At 46.0% G+C, this 17,102-nt stretch overlaps 1 protein-coding gene across 3 annotated transcripts in view; it reads right to left on the reverse strand.

The window, feature by feature from the left end:
- Positions 1 to 17,102, reverse strand: part of tec (tec protein tyrosine kinase) — a 117,327-nt gene that overhangs the window by 36,036 nt on the left and 64,189 nt on the right. For all 3 annotated transcript variants that reach the window (XM_033028224.1, XM_033028216.1, XM_033028206.1), the window contains 2 exons: positions 15,683 to 15,720; positions 3,875 to 4,086 (listed from right to left, as the gene is read on the reverse strand). In XM_033028224.1, the coding sequence (XP_032884115.1) occupies positions 3,875 to 4,086; positions 15,683 to 15,720 (250 nt within the window). The remainder of the gene's footprint in view (positions 1 to 3,874; positions 4,087 to 15,682; positions 15,721 to 17,102) is intronic.

The raw sequence follows: 17,102 nt of genomic DNA on the forward strand, positions 1-17,102 counted from the left end.
TTGATAGAGGTCTTTAAAATGATGAGAGGGATAGACAGAGTTGATGTGATCAAGCTTTTCCCTTTGAGAATAGGGAAGATTCAAACAAGAGGACATGACTTCAGAATTAAGGGACAGAAGTTTAGGGGTAACATGAGGGGGAACTTCTTTACTCAGAGAGTGGTAGCGGTGTGGAATGAGCTTCCAGTGGAAGTGGTGGCGGCAGGTTCGTTGGTATCATTTAAAAATAAATTGGATAGGCATATGGATGAGAAGGGAATGGAGGGTTATGGTATGAGTGCAGGCAGGTGGGACTAAGGGAAAAAAGTTGTTCGGCACGGACTTGTAGGGCCGAGATGGCCTGTTTCCGTGCTGTAATTGTTATATGGTTATATGGTTATATCAGCACTGTATTGGGATCCTTATCAAGAAAGTACCATTAACATAAGCAGATGCACAAGAAAGAAAAATGCACACCATTTCAGTCAGAAGCGTTCTTTCACAAATGTGGTTGTGCCGTTTTGCAGAAAGGATGGTATCAGTCTGTCAAATGACATGTGTGATGAAACATGTTTTTATAGGATCAGATCTTATGTAGTTCCAAACTTTGCCTCTACAGCTATCTTTAATTTTAGAACTAGTTACTGTATCCCCTTTCCTAACAGGAATTCAGCTCGTTATCATAATGTGCTTCCATGGAGAGTTTGATAGCAATATGGTTTTATTTTACAATTGTTTGGCAAAACAGCACCTCAGAGTGCAACCTCCTTATTTCTATACTATAATCATTCATTTGTAGTCACCAGAATAGGTTATCCAATTTCCACATAAATAACAATCAGCACTGTTATTTCCATTACAAAATTAATTTCTAAATCTGAATCAATGATCTTGCAATAAGCAAGTACACTATAGCCAAGAGGTTGATTTAATCTATAATCACAGTAAAACAGCATTGAAGCTAGAAGTGCAAATGATCACCACTAGGGGCGCTGCATTGAAGGCGCCTCTACCTACAGCCTGTCTGTTTTTTTCTATCTTTTTTTAATTTTAGTTTGTCTAACAGTTTTGTTTTGTGGATTCTTTCGTTTTTCTATGGGGGGGGAGGGATAAGGGGGAAACCGCTTCCCAGTCGCTTCCTGGCGAGGATGCGACTATTTCTCCGAGTCGCGCCCTCGCCCCCCCCCCCCCCACCTCGGGGCCCACCAGCTGGATCGGAGCGGCCTTTTCTACCGGAGACTGGGGACCAGACCAGAGCTTCGGCAGCGGCGCGGTGCTGGATTCAACGCGGAGCGGGCGATAACTACTTGGATCGCCGTTTGGAGCTCCGGAGCGTTGGTCCCGCTGCTCCGACATCGCGGAGCTGTGGTTCACGGATCTCCCAGCGCGGGCGGCGCTGACCGACATCGCGGAGTCCCCGGGGCCCTTTGCCGAGGGCCGCCAGGGCGAGTCTCCGCCCGGCGCGGCCTGGGGACGTCGGGAGCTGCGGACTCCGGTGGGAAGCAGCCGTTTTGGAGGTCCAAGCAGCTGAGGTTGGCCTCCAGCCCCGACATCGGAGAGCCAACATCCCGGCGAGCGGGCCTGAGCGGCGGGCTGCCCATAGAGGCAACTGCGGAGGGCTCCGGAGGCCCCAACCACGGGTGAACATTGAGGAAGAGACTGACTTTGGTGCCTTCCATCACAGTGGGAAACTTTTGATTCTGCTGTGTTGGGATGTTTTATGTTTAAATCTATCGTGTGTTGTGTTCTTTATTTAAGTGTATGGCTGTATGGTGATCACATTTCACTGTGCCATCAATGGATCCACAAGCCATGAAAGAGGGTTCTGGGAGAGTGCTCACAAGAAACCTGGGTAGCAGAATGCAGGAGGCCACAGAGGATCTCGATGATTACAGCCACTGTGTAAATGTTAACATTATTTGCAAAAGATATTTGTCAGAAAGTAAATACTGTAGTGGATGAATCTTCTGCCAAAAAAAAAAGAACAAGCACCCTGATGGACACTAAGCCACCCACCGTTACACGCTAAATTATTCCATCCTGGGTCATCCCAATTTTCAACAACACTGTACCTCTTTAAAACTATTGCACAATGGTAAATTTAAGTGGCACGGTGGCACTGGTGGTAGAGCTGTTGCCTCACTGTCAGAGACCAAAATTCAATCCTGACTTCAGGTACTGCCCATGTGGCAGGTGCACAAAATTGCTGGGGAAACTCAGCGGGTGCAGCAGCATCTATGGAGCAAAGGAAATAGGCGACGTTTCGGGCCGAAACCCTTCTTCAGACTGATGGGGGGTGGGGGGGGGGGAGAAAGAAAGAGAAGGGGAGGAGGAGGAGGAGCCCGAGGGCGGGCGGATGGGAGGGTGGGAGGAGACAGCTACAGGGTTAAGGAAGGGGAGGAGACAGCAAGGGCTAGCAAAATTGGGAGAATTCAATGTTAATGCCATACGGACGCAAGGTCCCCAGACGGAATATGAGGTGCTGTTCCTCCAATTTCCGCTGTTGCTCACTCTGGCAATGGAGGAGACCCAGGACAGAGAGGTCGGATTGGGAATGGGAGGGGGAGTTGAAGTGCTGAGCCACCGGGAGTTCAGGTAGGTTATTGCGGACTGAGCGGAGGTGTTCGGCGAAACGATCGCCCAACCTACGCTTGGTCTCCCCGATGTAAATCAGCTGACATCTAGAGCAGCGGATGCAGTAGATGAGGTTGGAGGAGATACAGGTGAACCTTTGTCGCATCTGGAACGACTGCTGGGGTCCTTGAATGGAGTCGAGGGGGGAGGTGAAGGGACAGGTGTTGCATTTCTTGCGGTTGCAACGGAAAGTGCCCGGGGAGGGGGTGGTGCGGGAGGGAAGGGAAGAATTGACGAGGGAGTTGCGGAGGGAGCGGTCTTTGCGGAAGGCAGACATGGGGGGAGATGGGAAGATGTGGCGAGTGGTGGGGTCACGTTGGAGGTGGCGGAAATGGCAGAGAATTATGTGTTGTATTTGCCGGCTGGTGGGGTGAAAGGTGAGGACCAGAGGGACTCTGCCCTTGTTGCGAGTGCGGGGATGGGGAGAGAGAGCAGTGTTACGGGGTATGGATGAGACCCTGGTGTGAGCCTCATCTATGGTGGCGGAGGGGAATCCCCGTTCCCTGAAGAACGAGGACATTTCCGATGCCCTGGTATGGAATGTCTCATCCTGGGAACAGATGCGGCGTAGGCGGAGGAATTGGAAGTAGGGGATGGAGTCTTTACAGGGGGCAGGGTGGGAAGACGTGTAGTCCAGATAGCCATGTGAGTCAGTGGGTTTGTAATGTATGTCGGTCAGGAGTCTGTCCCCTGCGATGGAGATGGTGAGGTCAAGGAATGGTAGGGAAGTGTCGGAAATCGTCCAGGTGTATTGGAGTGCCGGACTCGCTGCGACCTGACATGGTTTTCCTCTGGGTGCTCTGGGTCCTCTGGGTGCTCTGGGTGCTCCAGTTTCCTCCAACATCTTAAAGAAGTGAGGGTTTGTAGGTTAATTGGCTTTTGTAAAACTTCCTCCTAATATGTAGGGAATGGATGTGAAATTGGGATAATATGAACCTAGCGTGAACATGTGGTCAATGGTCAGCGTGGACTAGATACACCAAAGCACCCGTTTCCATGCTGTATCTCTCTAAACTAAACTTAGCAAAAATAAAATAACACAGATATTGAATTCTGGAACCTACTCTCCCAAAAAAACTTGTAAACTCAGAATGGTTCAGGTATAGATGAACACTAGAAATGTATATAATGCTAAACAGTTTTATAATGGGAATGGAACCATATAAATTAACATTTAAATGTAGAACTGTTACGTTCAAGTCACATCCTACATTCAAAATACACTGGGTTCAAGTTATAAGAGCCACTAGAAGACACTTACCCATTTTTATCTTTTGCTCTCCACCAATTTACATCAGATTTTGTTAGAAGCTCATATTCTTCTCCCTTAACTAGACTTAAATCGTGAGCTTCCAATGCTTCAAAATCATACATTGCAAGAACCACTTCAGCTTCTTCCTCCTCCTCTGTTTCTTCATGTTGTGGTAAGTGTGATGGAAACTTGTGAAGAGTTCCTGTGAGATTGTTACGTAGCTGTTGAATTATGATGGGAATAAAGGCAGAATATTATACAATGAAAAGTAACTTCCATGGATCAAATGCTATGAAAATCATCAGCCTCATTTTACATTCAATTGCCAAGTTTGTACTTAAATATAAAAGCAGCATTTAACACATGAACATGTCTGGTCAAGAAAGATTTTCCCTCACCAGGATTCTAAAAGTAGAAAAATATTTGGGTGCTTTTATAAATCTCTAGCATGTACAAATTCTTGAACTTCAACTCAGTTCTGTTTTCTCTTTAGCCGTCAAACCTTAGGCTATAGGTTTTCAAGAGATAGTTAGATTTAGCTCCTAGGGCTAAAGGAATCAATGGATATGGGGAAAAAGCAGGAATGAAGTACTGATTTTGGATGATCAGCCATGATCATATTGAATGGTGGTGCTGGCTCGAAGGGCCAGATGGCCTACTCCTGTACCTATTTTCTATGTTTCTATGTGTTTCTATAAAAAATTAGGCTTTAGTGTTCCTATAACATGGCAAAATCAAATAGCCATAGTTGGTTAGATGGCAATTCCAGGCAAATTCAATTGATGCTTAATGAATGGGTTTACTTTGCTTTGGCATTTTTTTTATACGCCTGCTTTATTAATACCTGGTTTCACCCTTTAGCTAAAATAAACCCAAGGCTTTGTCACTATCACACGCATAAATATCACCTAATTACAACAAAAATAAAGCCTGTGTATAATCCTGAATTAGCTACATTTCTTTCAAAAAGTTCAGAATAAAAGTGGAGAAAAAAAAATGATAGGAGCTTCTCGATGGAGGAGAATTAATACATGCGGTCGAGTCTATTCTGGATGCGTTTTATATCATCTGAAGTGAAGAATTAGACTCAAAAGATTAAACTAAAAACATTCAGAAGATACCAACACAGTATTTGCCATATTAATAAGACAGTCTCAATATTAATTTGCATGATGGAGTAAATATTTTGCCAAAATAATGAAACTAGAAAAAGATATAAATATAGCTGATTGAACTAACAAAATTGGCCACTGGAGCACAAAGCATTCAAGATTATATGAATGCAAGACAAGCCACATTGAAATTGATCAATACTGATTTACTGCACAACAATCTTGAACAATTTAGTCAGAAGCTTTCTCACTGATACCATAGAACTTAATAGAGTCAGTCAGTAATGGAAATACCAATTGACTGAATGTAATCTGACAACGCAATTCTGAAACTGAGCTCCATCTTACATGTCAATTATAACCAATCCAGCCAAGTATAGTAAAACTCTGATACTCTATTACCCTTTGATAACTCGGTGTCTGGCGCACCAGGTAATATTTACCATGCTACATTGCAGGTTCCCTGGATCCTGTGCTCCCTTTCAACTCATCAATGATGTCCACACTCTCTGGCACCTGTTACCACTCTCCCATTCCATTTAATGGGGCAGGTTGAACTGTTCTGGCAGCTCCACGCAAATGTGGGTATTCATACTTATCAACTGAAGCCAAATGTTTAATATGTTTGCTTTATTAATGCCCATTTTTACATTTTCACAATCACAATCACAATAATACTTTATTAGCCAAGTATGTTTTGCATCATACGAGGAATTTCATTTGCCAAGTCAGTCATACAAATAAAAAGCAACGGAACACACAAATCACATTTTAACCTAAACATCCACCACAGTGACTCCTCCACATTCCTCACTGTGATGGAAGGTGAAAAAAAAGTTCAAATCTCTTCCCTTCATTGGCCTCGAGCCCTCCGCCTAGGGGCGATCAGCACCTGCATCGGGGGGATGTCAGCTCCACCGTGCCGGCGATCGGAGCCCGGGTCGGGGCTGGTCGAACCTTTGCGTCGTTGGAGTTCCCGACTAGCCACTCCTCAGACTGCAAGCTCTTGATGGTGTCCGCAGGCCGCGGTTGGAGCGATCCCAGGCAAGGGATCGGCTCTGATGTTAAGTCCACGCCCCACGGTGGGGCTCAAGGTCAGTCCGAGGAGGCCTCCAGCTCCATCGATGGTAGGCCGCAGTGACCGGAGATACGATCCGGAAAATAATCGCATCTCCGGCAAGGAGAGAAACTGAAAAAAAGTTTCTCCCTCCCCCCATAAAACAAAACGGAGAACATTTACACAAACTTTTAACACACACTAAAAAAAACTTTAAAAGACGAAAAACAAACAGACTGTTGGCGGGGCTGCCAATGATGCGGCACCTCTGGTGGAATAACCAAAAATATATCCGAGGCTTTGTCACCATCATATTCATAAATATCACCTCATTAGAACAAACATTACATTCTGGGTATAATCCTGAATTCATTTCTTTAAAACAGCTCAGAATAAAAGGAGGTAAAATAGGAATGTACATTTAGTTAGAAAAGATAGTTGCAAGATGATAGGAGCATCTAAATGGAAGAGACAAATGGAGAATGATTATCTATTCTGAATGAGGTTTATATCATATGAAGCGTGAAAAATTTGAGTGAAAACTTTGAGTGAAAAATCAGACTCAAAGTATTAGTCGAAGAAAATTCAGAAGCTATGTCAACACAGTTTTTGCCATATTAATAAGACCTTCTAACTGGCTTAATTATTATGGGGATATTATGTGGGGGTATTCATTTATTGTGTATATTAATTTATTGAGTTTTAGTTTAGTATATATTATCGATGTGTATTGTGTTTACAGGCCTGTTGTCCTGCTGCAAGTAAGAATGTCATTGTTCCGTTGCTGGTAGATATGCCAATTAAACATTCTTGACTCACAAAGGTCCCCATTTCCAGCCAGTCTTTAATCTGATGATGATCCAATTTCTAGTCCTCTCTTTAACTGGGAGGCTATAATATTGTGCATCACCACCAAAAAATTGCGTGGGGATATTAATAAGAGTACCATCCAACAGGCCAGAAAAATCAGCAAATCTGCGGCCACCAAAGTCCTGAATGAGCCTGATTATCAGAATTTCACTGGATAATGTTGTTCCAACTAAAAATGACTATACCTGTTTAACATTTATAACTAAAGGTTACAGGAGAATTTCTGATGACATTCTAATAACCATAATGCTGCAGAACCCGAGTCAACCTAGAAAAAAAGGCACTTCCTGCTGTCCAGGAAACATGTTTGTTTCCGTCAACAATGATAGGAACGTTGCCTTTTCTGACACCGACAATTATCAAGAGTTCAGTTCATCGAGATTCCAAACATTTCACTGTTGCGATACCATCAAGCTGGATGAGAACTCTCATCGGAAAAAAACTAGGAATCAATGTAATATTAACTTTTTTAATTTAATCTATGTATAATAGTCATTTAAGAATAAGGGGTAAGTCATTTAGGACTGAGATGAGGAAATTTTTTTATAGCCAGAGAGTTGTGAATCTGTGGAATTCTCTGCCACAGAAGGCAGTGGAGGCCAATTCACTGGTTGTTTTTAGGAGAAAGTTAGATTTAGCTCTTAAGGCTGATGGAATCAAGGGATATGGGGGAAAAGCAGGAACAGGGTACTGATTTTGGATGATCAGCCATGATCATATTGAATGGCAGTGCTGGCTCAAAGGGCCAAATGGCCTACTCCAGCACCTATTTTCTATGTTTCTATAAAAACTGAAACATAAACAAGCTTCTAATAAGAGGTGAAATGTCAAGACTTTTTTAAAAAAACACATAAAATGTCATGTCTTGGACAAACTCTTGCTGAGAATATATAAATGCAAAATTATTATGCTTTTTAAAAGGGAAAATCATAGATTAGAATACTTTTAAAAACTTACTTGAAGTACAAGATATGCATGGTATTTTCGAGGACTATTTCATGTAACCTGTGATTTCTAATGGTTTCAGCTTGATTTCAGTGGAGAAGGTTGCAACAGGCCTGGAATGGCTGCATCACTGATGGCAAAATCAGAACAAACACTAAAATAAAAGTGAAAATCTTGCCAATACTGAAAGAGTGCTGCAGAGGGCAGCACCGAGGCACAGCAAGATTTCCTTCGCTCCATAGATGCTCCATAGGTGCTGCCGCACCCGCTGAGTTTCGCCAGCACTTTTGTCTACCTATCTCATTTTGACCCTGTCCTCTATTGCTGATTGTGTCATTTTGACCCTGTCCTCTATTGCTGAGAGTTTGCATGCGCTCCCTGTGCCTGGTTCCTCCAAGTGCTCTGGTTTCGTCCCGCATCCTAGACACATGTTGGTCAGTAGGTTGATTGGCTATTGTGAATAATTCCTTATGGTAGCAGAAGCAGGGTGAATTTCTTAGGCATATAAGTATGAATGTGTTACAGGGAAATAAGTGAGGGAATGGCATTGATGCAATTACAAGTGACCCCCACCTTACAGCAGTTTGAGTAACTGAAATGTGCACTTCCGGAATTCACAAATCACTCCCAAAACTCTGGCCTATGGAATAAACATTTTCTCTCTCAAAATTTATGTTTACATTTTTATGTGTCCCATAACACCCAGGGATAGACCTCATCCTGCACTGGGGAATTGTCCACCTTAATGTGCATCAATTTCCCTAATGCTTCCTCTCCGTTACACACACATTCAAGACTTTCACTGTACATTTCCCTAAAGCAAATTATGGATTGTGCACACAACACACATCTCCTGGCTCCACACAAAGATTTTCCTTTCAGCTCCTGAAGCAGGGCCGGATTTACGTATAAGCTAGACAAGTTTAAGCTTAGGGCCTCGAGATCTAGGGGGGCCTACTCACCTCGCTGCCTCACCGGACCCGTCGAACCTCGCCGCCCCACCGACGAGGCCAATTCACTGGATGTGTTCAAGAGAGTTAAATATAGTTCTTAGCACTAATGGAATTGAGGCATATGGGAAGAAAGCAGCTTCTCCAGAGATGCTGCCTGACCCGCTGAGTTACTCCAGCACTTTTTGAGTCTTTTTTCCCCGTTGAATTACACTCTGCTGACTCATGGTTGACTATCAACAGGGAATATCTTTCTGCTCCCGATCCTCGCAATTGCTCCCAGTCCCAAATCTGGAATTTTCCATCCCACCTCCCCTCCCCTCCCCCAAGTCCCCAATCCCTGGACTCCCCCATCACAGGTGTATATTCCCCTCTGCTCCATATCCCAAGGATTAGGCATGGACATGTTGGACGCATTGGCGAGTTGGGCTGAGGGGCCAATTTCCATGCTGCATGACTATGACTTGAGCGGTGCAGAGAGGTATAGGTTAGTGGAAGAAAAACTAACGGATGCTATAACCAGCATTCACAAGGATAAGATCTGGATGGGATGAGATAGTGGATGGGACGTGGAGATTCCAGTGGCGCCGTGGTAGAGTTGCTGCCTTAAAACACTTCACAAGTCGGGGCTGTCGGGGGCCTCACAAGTGAAATAGCTTAGGGCCTCTCTTCATCTAAATCCGGCCCTGTACTGAAGGGATCTACTTATTCCCTCGATACCTTTTGGTTCTAATTTATTCATAATAGATTTTGGAATTCTCTTTAATTCTATTGGCCAAGACCATTTCATGTCCCCTATTTGCTCACACGATAATGATATTGTACACCTGGCTTGTACTTCCTTCATTTTCTCCAATCAAATCCTCAATTTCCTTTGTTAACCAAGATACCTTAATGTTACCAACTGCTTTTTATTCTTACAGGGACATAAGAGTCATACAGCACGGGAAACAGGCCCTTTGGCCAAACCTGCTTATGTAAATCTACTGAAGTTTTTCTGAAGATGTAACTGGTTGAACAGATGAGCAGAAATCAGAGAAGGCAGTGCATCCTAATTGTCAAAAGGTATTTGATCAAATTGGACTTGAGGTAAATTAAAGTAAATGGGATTGGGAGTAAAATATTGGCATGGATTAAAATTAGTTGACCAATGGAAAACAAAATAGGAATAAATTTAATTGTTTTAGAATGGTAAAGGTAGACTGGTGGTGTTCCACAGTGTTCAGTGCTTGAGCCACAGTCATTATCAAAAATTTGGATGAGTAAAACAAATGTAATATTTCTAAATTTACAGATGACATGAAATGGAGTGGGATTAAGAATTGTGAAGAGGTTGTAATGACGCTTCACAAGAAATTTCGTGAACAGGCAGATAGATCACAAATGAACATAACATGGATAAATAAGTAGTTATTCGCTTTTAGCGGAAATTATCTAAAAGGCAGGTTGTTATTTAAATTATCATTCAATTGGGAAATGTGGCTGTGCAGAGTGATCTGGGTGTCATTATATACCTGTAGCCAAACAAGCAAGTGCACCCACCAGTTAAGAGGTCGTTATGTCATGTTCTTCAGTTTAAAATATGTTTTAACTACCGGAGCAAAGATGTCTTACTACAATTATACAAAGCCTTGAGGAGCCCAAGGAGTCTGGAGTTTTGTGCCCACTTTTAGTCAACCAAGCCTGTATCCAAGTATTAATAAAGAAAGGAGATTTTATTGTAGCATACATTTTTACAGGGCTGTACAGGTTGGGTGGAGAGGAGATGTGTCCCTCCATTCCACATCCACAGTGATCACAGTCTCAGGATACAGTGCAAGATATTTAAGATTGAGATGGAGAGGAATTTCTTCACTGAGGGCACTGAACCAGTGGAATTTTCAACTTCAGAAACCCGTGGAGGCCAAGTCAGTGAGGAAAAGGAAATCAATAGATTCACAGATACGAAAAGCAGCAAGGATCATGGGGAGAGAGCAGTAATGAGGTAGGCACTTCTTCTATGGCAAGAATAAAAGTGGGCAAAACCCTCCAGATGCGAGCATCTTTGCTTCTATACTGAACAATGCCTTAAATTGAAGGACAAGATATAATTTGACATCTTAACTGGTGGCTGTGCTTGTATGTTTGGTTACAGGTGCACAATGACACCCAGATCTCTCTGCACAGCAACATTTCCCATTGGTCAATAATTTAAATAATAACCTGTAGTGGCGCCTGCTGGCGCACGCAGATATCGAACCCGGCGTTCGGAAGCCGCGGTCACGTGACTCGGGAGGGGCTGCTGCTTTTGCGCGGTTTCGCTTTCGCGCCACAGTTGTTTTGCTGACCACCGTTGCGATCAAGCATGTTTGCAGAGACTTGTTTGCCAAGGAGCGATTTTGTAAATAAATCAGTTCAGAAAACTTGGTTGTCGTTTCTGCATCCGCTAAATTGGTGCCCCGACCTGTCTGGCCGTCGTTAGACAAGAGATCATGCAGGAGGATTACATCCCCGCAGAATCAGCCAGCACGAGGCAGGGCTCACCGGGCTTCAACCTACCTTCCTTTTGGCCAGATCAACCTCAGGTGTGGTTCGCCCACATAGAGGCACAGTTCCATCTGTATCGACTAATAGCGGATGACACGATGTATTTTCACGTGGTGGGAGCTCTGCCACAGGACTGTGCCTCGAGGCTGCTGCCGTATATCAGAGACCCACCGACGATCACAAAGTACGAAGGTTTGAAGGCCCTGCTTCTACATACCTTCGGTCTCAGCCGTAGAGACAGGGCGACGAAGATCCTGCACATGGACAGTGTCGGCGATCGGGTGTCCATCCACCATCATGGCGTAGATGCTGGCCCTGATGGACGGGCATCGCCCGTGTCTACTATTCGAACAGGCGTTCCTAGAGCAGATGCCAGACTAGGTCCGTTTGATGCTCGCCGGAGCCGATTTCAGCGATCCCCAGCACCTCGCAGAGAGAGCCGACGAGTTGTGGGCCCACAGACGGCGGGATGTTTGTTCTTTCACCCGCCCCACTGCCACGGCGTGGGTGCAACCAAGACGACATCGGGACGAAGGTCAGGATCCGCCCAGCGCCGAAGAAGCATTGCCGCAGCCGGAGGTGTACAGCCGTCGCCGTTGGTGTTACTACCATCTCCGTTACGGTGTGGAAGCCCGAAGATATCAGAGTCCCTACTCGTTTCAGGGAAATGCCTCGGCCGATCGCCCATAGAGGCGAACGCGATCGGCCCGAACGAACGCCTCTACGTCCGTGATCGCCACTCCGGCCACCGTTTCTTGGTCGACTCCGGTGCCATAACCAGCCACCGACCGCCCGAGACACCTGCGTCGGTAAGGTAGCTCCCGTCCTCTCGGCCGTTAATGTGAGCGACATTCAAACTTATGGTGCGCGGACCCTGGACTTAAATTTCGACTCCCACCCATATAGGTGGAAGTTCACCGTTGCTGACGTCGCCCAGCCGATATTGGGGGCCGACTTCTTGCGTGCGTTCTCCCTGCTAGTCGATGTGCGAGGCGGGCGCATGGTTCTGTTGTCGGACCTGTGCCCTGCCAAGCCGCATTATACATTCACGCCCCAGCAGCATCTCGACGAGGTGGCTGAGATCCAGCAACCTTTCTGTAACTTGGTTTCTGCAGTCATACAACAAGAAAAGAACCAAGACACAACACAATTTACACAAACATCCATCACAGTGAATCTCCTCCTCACTGTGATGGAAGGCAAAGTCTTATCTCTCCCCTGCACTCCCCATTCTCCTCCCGATGTCAAAGTCAAAGCACCTGGCGGGCGATGGTAAGTAAGTCCCGCGGCCATTAAGGCCACGCCGGGCGATGCAAGGCCATGCTCCGGTTCTTGATGTTGGAGCCCGCTGCGGGCGCTAGCAAGTCCCCGCGGCCATGAAAACCGCGCCGGGCGATGCAAGGCCCCGCGCCAGGTAATTTTCAACCCCGCAACTCGGGCAGGAGAAGTTGCCGCTGTGGAAGCTCCGAAAAAAAGCATTCCCACCGAGGGCCCACTGCGCATTGCATGAGACGAGTTCAAGATCATGGAAGACATGGGGATTGTCTGGCAGTCGGATAGCCCTTGGGCTTCCCTTTGCATATGGTGCCCAAAGCGTCCGGGGGATGGAGACCTTGCGGTGATTACAGGCGTCTAAACACGGTAACCACAGCAGATCGGTACCCAGTCCCGAACATCCAAGATTTCTCGACTCATTTGGAGGGAGCCGCCTTCTTCTCGAAGGTCGACCTGGTCCGCGGGTATAATCAGATCTCGGTCCATCCCGATGACGTCCTAAGACGGCCACCATTACCCCTTACGGCCTTTTCGAATGGCTAAGAATGCCTTTTGGCCTGAAGAACGCCGCTCAAGCATTCCAAAGGCTAATGGATCAGGTCGGGCGGGGTTTGCCGTTCATATTCATCTATCTCGATGATATTCTGGTAGCCAGCAGCTAGCAGGCTGAACATGTTAAACATCTCCGCCTGCTCTTCGAACGGCTGCGTAAGCACGGGTTGGTGATCAACCCCGCGAAGTGCCAGTTTGGATTGCGCTCCATCTCCTTTTTAGGTCACAGCATAACCTGACAAGGCGCGCAACCGCTGCCTGAGAATGTCGACGCAATCCGTCGCTTCCCAAGGCCACTGTCCGTCAAGGGCCTGCAGGAATTCATTGGAATGGTCAATTTCTTCCACCGATTCGTCCCGTCAGCAGCCGCCATCATGCGGCCGTTGTTCCAATGTCTGGCCGGCAAGCCCAAGGACCTGGTTTGGTCCAAGGAGGCAGGGATAACTTTCGAGGGGGCTAAGACCGCGCTGGCCAATGCCACCATGCTGGTGCACCCTTGGGCATCAGCCCTCACAGCTCTCACCGTGGACGCGTCGGACGTCGTGGTGGGTGCTGTCCTCAAACAGCAGGTAGGTAACCGCTGGCTGCCGCTGGCGTTTTTCAGCAGGCAGCTGCGGGCCTCGGAGATCAAGTACAGCGCTTTCGATCGGGAGCTCCTCGCGCTTTACCTAGTGATCCGACATTTCCGTTATTTTCTAGAGGGCCGCGCGTTTACTGCATTCAAGGACCACAAGCCGCTCACATTCGCTTTAAATAAGGTGTCCGACCCCTGGTCTGCAAGGCAACAGCGGCACCTCGCCTACATATCCCAGTTCACGTCTGACATTCGGCATGTGGCGGGGAAGCTGAACATTGTGGTCGACACGCTATCCCTTCCGGCAGTCCCTGAGGTTTCCGTTTTAAACCTCGGTGTGGATTATGCGGGCCGACGCCGGCATGGAGGGTTATCGCAATTCTGAATCAGGTCTCAAGCTGACTGAGGTGCCTTGTGGCGCCGCAGGCGTGCGAGTCATTTGCGATATCTCAACGGGTAAAGCCCGTCCGATTGTCCCGATTGCCTGGAGGCGTCGGATTTTCGACACCATCCACAGCCTCGCTCACCCGTCCATTCGCGCCACCTCTGCCCTGGTCGCGGCCAAGTTGGTCTGGCACGGGTTACGAAAGCAAGTTGCAGCATGGGCCCGCGCTTGTATCCCCGTCAGACTTCCAAGGGGCAGAGGCATGTGCGCCCGCCCGTGCAGGATTTTGCTGTTCCAGACGGCAGGTTACTGCACATCCATGTTTGCCTGGTGGGTCCCTTGCTGTGTTCGCGTGGGGCCACTCACTTACTATCGTGGACAGGTTCACCAGGTGGGCGGAGACAATACCGTTAACTGATACCTCCGCTGAGGCTTGTGTCCGCGCTATTATCTCCAGTTGGATCGCCCGTTCTGGGTCCCTTCAGATATCACTACCGATCGTGGGGCCCAGTTCACGTCCTCCCTGTGGTGTGGTATGGTGCAGCTGTACGGTGCGAAGCTGCACCAGCCCACTGCGCAGCATCCGGAGGCGAACGGTTTAGTCGAACGTTTTCACAGACACCTTAAGTCGGCGTTGAAAGCTCGGCTCACCGGCCCCGATTGGGTTGACCAGTCGCCCTGGGTTCTCCTGGGCATCAGAACTACGCCTAAGGAAGACCTCGACGCCTCCTCGGCCGAGCTGGTTTATGGCTCGGTTTTGCGGGTACCTGAGGATATTTTATCCACCACCCGTGATCAGGAGGTCCCGGCTTCGGCGGTGCTAGCTGACCTTCGCGAGCAGCAGTCACGTGACTCGGGAGGGGCTGCTGTTTTCACGCGGTTTCGCTTTTGCGCCACAGTTGTTTTGCTGACCACCATTGTGATCAGACGTGTGTGCAGAGACCCGTTTGCCAAGGAGCGATTGTGTAAATAAATCAGATCAGAAAACTTGGTTGTCGTTTCTGCATCCGCTAAAAACCTGCCTTTATTTTTTTTCCTGCAAGGTATGTATTTGCCTGCTCAATAAATTTGGTATGAAGCCTCTTTGCAGCCCCTCGCAATTCTCAATCCCACCCCTGTTTAATATCATCGGAAAACATGGAAGCGTCAGTGATCCATGATCATCATCAGTACCTACGCAAACACAAAAGGAATACACTGAAGAAGGGTCTCGACCCAAAACGTCACCCATTCCTTCTCTCCATAGATGCTGTCTGTCCCGCTGAGTTACTCCAGCAATTTGTGTCTACCTTTGATTTAAACCAACATCTGCAGTTCTTTCTTACAGAAAAGGAATACTCCTGCCCTTATTTTTCTTTGCCACTTAATGATAGGCCAGTGCTATAATAATTCAATTATTAGAGTTGGTCTGCAAAAATTGCTGGAACCACTTGCCAGTACTTTATAATCATTTCCATCTGCTATATTGAGCATCGACGATTTGAAAGTTTATACCACAGTGAGAGAACATTCAAAAAGTAATGCTTGCAATAATGAATTTACTGTAGACGTGACATTTTGTCATTTCTTACCACATCATCAGGCGTTGGTGGAAGTGGTTTACGTGTAACTAAAAATAAAAGACATTGTTTTCAGTATTGACGCAATCTCTAGCAGAAGACTATAAAGAACACTTTGGTTCATAAATTGATAAATGTTCCTTATGTTAGTGCAGCTATTGTCAATGAAATTCTCACTCAAAATAATTAATTCACCATTCATTATAAATGCTTGTAGCTTGACTACTTCTGACTCACTAAGCACTAAAACTACCGACCGAACATTTGACAGAATACACAATATCATATTTACATGAGCATGCTATGATCAACAACAGTAGGTGAATTTTCATAAAAAGAATCATGATTAGATTTCACGAATACATCCTTAGATCAAAAGTGAAAATACATTGAAAAAGAATATTTATGTAACAATAGAATATTAATCTGACAATGCCTGACAGAGAGGCACCATAATAATCTAGTCTGAAATAGAACAATTACCAGGTGTCCCATTTTGTCATCTAAAAAAGGCAGTGGGTTTTGAACAATGGGAATGAGGAACCTGATGAGCCTGTGTCAGGTCCCCTACAGTAAGCTGACGGTAACATACAAGGATGATGTGAGGCCAGCCCTGATAGAACATAGAAGAGCACAGCACAAGAACAAGCCCTTTGGCCCATAGCATCTGTGCTCAGACCAACACTTATCTACCTGCACATAACCCATATTCCTGCATTCCCTGCATATCCATATGCAAATCCAAAAATGCTACTAACATATCTGCCTCAACCAACACAGCAACACGTTCCAGACACTCAACACTATGTAAAAAGGTTGCCTTGGCCATCTTCTTTAAACTTTGCCCCTCTCACCTTAAAGCTATGCCCTCTAGTATTTAATATTTCCATTCTGGAAAATAGATTCTGACCGCCTATCCGATCTATGCATCTCATAATTTTATTTACTTCTATCAGCTCTCCCTGTAAACTCTGGCGTTCTCAAGAAAACAATCTAACTTCTCCCCGTAGCTAATATCACCTAATCCAGAATTCTTCCACTACTGAGGGCTTAAGAGCAACTGAAAACTAATGGCAAGTTCATTCAGCAGTGGTGCCTAGTGATTTAAAGTCAGCTGTCCCACACCATTAATCCTCACTCAGGATTCACCTCAGAACAAGTGGTAAAACAATGTTCAAAATGAAAGCATAAACTGCCAGCAGCTTGAACAATATTTTTCTGATAAAGTCAGACTTCTATTTCAAGCTAGTCCCTGGATTTATGGCCAGGGACTAGCTTGTGGTATATGGACACACTTTTATATTATGGTATATGGACACACTTATCTGTTTTGTAGTAAATGCCTACTATGTTCTGTGTGCTGAAGCAAAGCAAGAATTTCATTGTCCTATACAGGGACACATGACAATAAACTCACTTGAACTTGAGGGCT

This window comes from Amblyraja radiata, chromosome 1 (genome assembly GCF_010909765.2).
Source record: "Amblyraja radiata isolate CabotCenter1 chromosome 1, sAmbRad1.1.pri, whole genome shotgun sequence".
Lineage (NCBI taxonomy): Eukaryota > Metazoa > Chordata > Chondrichthyes > Rajiformes > Rajidae > Amblyraja > Amblyraja radiata.